This window comes from Prunus dulcis, chromosome 6, assembly GCF_902201215.1.
Source record: "Prunus dulcis chromosome 6, ALMONDv2, whole genome shotgun sequence".
In the NCBI taxonomy this organism is placed as follows: Eukaryota; Viridiplantae; Streptophyta; class Magnoliopsida; order Rosales; family Rosaceae; genus Prunus; species Prunus dulcis.
The window spans coordinates 5,874,797-5,880,200 of NC_047655.1; the positions used below are offsets into that span (position 1 = coordinate 5,874,797).

The 5,404-nt window shown below is 37.5% G+C and overlaps 1 protein-coding gene across 1 annotated transcript; it reads right to left on the minus strand.

The window, feature by feature from the left end:
* Positions 1–1,808: 1,808 nt before the first annotated feature.
* LOC117631753 (RING-H2 finger protein ATL77-like) lies at positions 1,809–3,458 on the minus strand. The gene is made up of 2 exons (XM_034365041.1): positions 3,288–3,458; positions 1,809–2,795 (listed from the first exon to the last, which is right to left on the minus strand). Exon 2 carries the CDS (start codon positions 2,773–2,775, stop codon positions 2,065–2,067), a length of 711 nt encoding a protein of 236 aa, XP_034220932.1. The 5' UTR covers positions 2,776–2,795; positions 3,288–3,458; the 3' UTR covers positions 1,809–2,064.
* Positions 3,459–5,404: the final 1,946 nt, after the last annotated feature.

Sequence of the window (5,404 nt, forward strand, 5' to 3'; positions counted from 1 at the left end):
AATGGTACATAAACTCTATTTTAATCGCTCATTTGATCCAGCCGTTACATTTTCTGTTAAATGTAACCAAATTTTAGGGGTAAATACGACTTTTCATAATTAACAAATAAAATAGGGTTAAAATAAATACAAAATTAGAAAATAATTGAAGAAAAAGAGAGGAAAAAATCATGAGGCCCAAACCCCCTCCCTTCGATTTCTTCTCCCATATTCCAATTACTGAGTTTTTATTTTATTTTATATTATTTTTTTATTTTAACGTACGAAATGACCAATTTGCCCTCATATTTAACAGCAATATTGACAGAATGTAACGGGTGGATCAAATGGGCGATTAACATAGAGTTTATGTACCATTTGGACTAATAATTTAATTTAGGGACCAAAATGTACACCGCATACAAGTTTGAGGACCATTCTTGCAATTTACCCATTAGTTGTTAATCACACCGAAGTCTTACCCCCCAAAAAAAATTCTTATCAATAGGGTCTAGTCCAATGTTAAAAAAAGGTTTTTATTTGCGTACCAATGATCTTAAGTTCGAACTCTCATAACACCTTAGTAGTGTGTCTGTAAAACTGATGGAGCCAATTAAGCCCACAATGGTCACAACATTTTGAAAATATATATTTATGCTATATCCAAGTTGTTTTTATAGTTCCACAATAAACATGAATATAATCTATTGAAGATTCGTGAAACTTGATAATATGTAAGAATGACTCGCAATTGAACTTAAAGGTCCATGACACACTTGATAACTTGTAAGAAAAAAAATCACAGTTTGTAGTTTGATCTGATGGATATAAAGGGCCAATGATGTAATCATTTCTAACTTGAAGATCATTTTAATAATTTTTAAAATATAAGAATCAAAATGTTACATATCTCGCCCGTCCATGTGTTCATTGTCGTATATCCTCTGATACGGACATCTACTCCAATAATTTTAGTACTTCACTTAGCATCCAACACTCATGAGGCACGACATCTTTTTGTGACCAGGACCTTTTGATGATGCTTTTGTGAACCCAACTGCATCTATCAATATCAGACATGTTCAGGGGAACTGAAATTACCTCACCACTTTTGCCTTTTGCCATTCTTTTTGCTTTTTTGTTTAATATATTATAACTTCATTACAAACCACTTTGTATCTCACGTCAAAAATGAAAATTGTTTTAGCTACTATTGCTGATTACTTCTGAGTTGAATGTTTACATTCTAATATAGTATTTACGCGTTAAATAATGCTTAAAAATTCTTCAATCTCTCCATTTATTGGCAATTGATCTTGAGTTGTATGCGTGGCCGTAAACCAATGTATATAAGTGCTTTTAATTTTGGAGGAACTTTTAGGGACCAAGGACTTTTTTGAATGGAAGAGTTACTAGGGCGGAGGAGTGGCATATATAGATCTAGTTTGCGTAAGCTGTTCCTGTGATATATGCACTTTATCTTATGGTTGACTATAAGGGGCAAACTTCTCTCCCCACAATGATTCTACCTGTGCAATTTTCCATGGTGTTGCAGAATCCCATACTTCAATTATCTTCGATTGCTTTCTTGTATTGAAGTCGTGTGGTCCTTGGCTGCACTTCATTGACAGACAAACTACACCCTGCACTTCTTTAGAAGCTCTGCCTATAAACCAGCACTGTATAATCATTTGGAAGGAAAGAAATTACCACAGGAATTTCAAAAGGGAAAATAAACCTTCCTCTTGATTCTTAAATACATCACCAACTCACTACAACCATTAGATGCACGCTATGCGAACCCAAATGCAAGTCCTGCCCTGCAAATCTTGCTGCAAAAAATTATTTGAAATCTGTTTGATGATGTGGTAATTTAACATAAGCTGCCTGCAGTTGATTACTTACAGAACAATAAAGAAACACTTAACTACAAAATAAAACAGGAAAAAACAAGTCTACCAAAATCCCACTTTTACTTTGGTGCCAAAAGACCCTTTCTACATTAGTATATACCGTGATTCGCAATAAGTTTCCTGCTAGTTGAATTTCCATTACAATACTTTGAATGGAGAATAAATATTCACTTCAATCCACATGAGGCATCGGGTAGCGGCACAAGGGACACAAGTGACTGGTTTCCAACCACTGAACAATGCAAGCTTCATGATAAACATGTGAGCAGGGTAAGGAAATAACTTCAACACCAGCTTCAAAGTTCTTCATACAAACAACACAGTTCTCCATGACTTCAGAGCTATCTAGTCTCACTTTCTCCAAACTGTCAATAGATGATTTAGTTGCAGGGATAGGCTTCACCTCATCTGTTTCCACGGATTCCCTTATAACCCTTTCAATCACATCTTCTGGATTAATAACATTTCTGCTCATTCGCAAAGTCACCTCCTCTACTTCCACAACAATAGGAAGCATGCAGAGGGTTGATTCAACCGCATTAAGTACTTTTCCCACAATAGATGGCTGCTCATCTACTGGGACATGCATTCCAGAAAGAATTTCAGTCATGAGCATGGTACCACTTTCAGATAACAGCGTGTCACGAGGGACCTTAATGGTTTCTTGGGTTACAAGGGTTTTCAATTGCGGAATGATTCGTGGAACATCATCCTCCTCTTCGTCAAACCAAACAACTTCGTAGCACTTGTAGAGCATAAAATTGACTGGAAGCAAGCAGGCTGAAGGCTGGGACTGCTGCAGGTCCATGTTGTTGGGTTTTCCTATCTTCCACACATTGGTTTTCTGTGATGCATCGCTACGATAATGTACGTGGGTTAACATGCTTGAAAAAATACCGAAATCTGCAGAAGAACCAGCAATGGTCATTAATGGGGGGTGATGCTATTTGTGCAGAGCCCATAGCATGCTCAATTTCATTGCCACAAAAAAAAACAATGGGTACTGGTATACCATAACACTTGGGATTCAAGAGGCATGGGCAACTCAAAAGAAAGCTACAAGCTTTACATTCTTCAAGAAAAATCAGTATAAACAAACCTTCTCTTTCCAATTTTACAATGAGACCCAATTATTCAAATTTGGGGGCTTAAATTTGCTTATAATATAACCACATTTTATGTCATTACCCTAAATTAATATAACCACATTTTATGTCATTACCCTAAATTAAAAGTAGTAACCTTTTAGCCAAGCACAATTGAAAACAGAGAGGCCAAGACCCCAAGGCATCAACTCTTATAATTAAAATCATAAACCCTAAATTAAAACCTTACCTAAAACCTAATAAAATAGAGAATTGAAAAGAAAAATGAGAAATAAAGAAGAGGAAATACCTGGGGATGAAGAAGACAAGCCCGATCAGAAGAAAAAGGAAGAAGAAGACCAGCAGATTAGGCGGGGAAGAAAGCTGAGAAGAGGGAGAGGGTTTGCCGTATGGGGTGTGTTGGCCTGGTCGAACATGAAAATTAATAATAGAGCAAAGGTACCCGGGAAAAAAAGAAAAAAAGAAAAGAAGGTACAATATATATATTTTTCTTTTCCTTTTTTGAAAAATGATACAGCCCTTCTTCTTTTCAAACTCAATTTAATTGATCGCTTTAATGCTAATCTCTTATCTCCACTAATCCAATACAGACACATGAGGTCTGTTATCTTACTTTTTTTTTTTTAAATTTAAAAATAAAAGTTAAAATCAAGACATGCAGCTATAAGCGTATTAGAATTTAAGAAAAAAACTATGAGAAGAAGCGTGAAATTAGGAATAAAAACGAGTTTATTGACAATTTGACATGAATCTAAGGGGAGCCTCTATGTTGGGAAAAAGGCTTGGGCCATAAAGGCTTTCCCCATTTTCACCTATTAGTTGGGCCTATTAGTGATGCACTGAGGGCAACCCTCTGCTTTTAAATGTTCAAATGGGTCAACCGCCGTCCAAAACCCAAGAGTGAGTCCAAACTCCAAAGTTGGGCATTGACCAAAGAAACCGAAGTCTAAAGTTAGAAAAGACCTTTTTTTTTTGGAAGCAACCGACACCTCCAGTTGTCGGGGTAGTTTCTCAAACCCAATGCCTATGGTATGCCAAATCAACTGGAGCAGATTCGCTGTTCTCAAATTGGTGTCCCCTCCATGTCTCCTTTCTAATTTGCTGACACATGTCAACTAACATAATAGGGAGTTAACTCTGTTAACTTTCTTATTTGACAATTTTAAAAATCAAAAAAATTAAAAACTGCTCAAATAACCCAGCAGCCAGCGAGCGTCGTCTTCCTTGCAAAACCCAGCGAGCGTCGTCTACCTTGATAAACCCAGCGAGCGTCGTCTTCCTTAGGGTCATTCATGTGTTTGGCTATCTTTGAAGAATTTGTGAATTAAATGGTTAATTAGAGTTGAATCTACCGCTATTATGACCTAGAGATTCAATTCTTTGGAGTTTAACGATATTCACGAGGTGATGGTTTTGCTCTGTCGCCAACAACCTTCATGAGGCAGAGGACCCATCACCTTGGGTGGTTTTGCTCATGCTCTTTCACAGCTTCCCATACCAACAAGCTTTGATGCCGTCAAAAGCACTAGTTTAATGACTATGCCTCTTCTTCCATACCCTCCTCCTCCTCCATCATCATCGATTGGTTTAATGGTGCTGCAATTTCCAAACAGAGATTAGGAGGGAGGATAATTGGGTTTTGCAAGCGTTTGACAGTTGATGATGGAGAAGATGCAGAGATTATGAGGGAGGAAAGTGGGTATGGCTGAGTTTGTAAGGAAAACGACACTAGTTGGCTGCAATTGGAGAAGAGGAGAAGACTCTCGAGGAGAAGACGACTCTTGCTGGGTTTAGCAAGGAAGACGACGCTCGCTGGGTTTAGCAACGAAGAGACGTTCACTGGATGCAATTGGAGAAGAGGAGAAGACTCTCGCGGAGAAGACGAGCTCACTTGGTTTAGCAAGGAAGATGACGTTTGCTAGGTTTTGCAAGGAAGACGACACTCGCTGGCTGCTGGGTTATTTGGGCAGTTTTTAATTTTTTTAATTTTTAAAATTGTCAAATACAAAAGTTAACAGAGTTAACTCCCTGTTATGTTAGTTGACACGTATCAACAAATTAGAGAAGGGACAACGGATCCACTCCCCAAATCAATCGCAAAATAAATAAATAAATTTAATTATTCTATATTAAATAACAAGCTTTAGATTAATTTAACAGCTAGGATTTATTATCTTGGATCAATCATAGTCGTTAAATCTTAGTTCTCTCATCTCATATCTTTAGACTCCAACTCACGCACTTCTCCTCTCTCTTATTCGATACGAACTTCAGTCTCTCTCACCCTCACCTCGCCTTTCCTCTCTCACCCTCGCTAGGGGTGAGCATTTGAATTGGTGGATCGGCTCCCGTCCTGATTCTTGTCTTGGAAAAATCATTATAAATCGAACCATATCAGTTATGTTA

What these genes read in the sequence shown, in the direction of transcription:
- LOC117631753 (XM_034365041.1), bottom strand. Translation starts at nt 2,775, where the DNA reads ATGTTAACCCACGTACATTATCGTAGCGATGCATCACAGAAAACCAAT.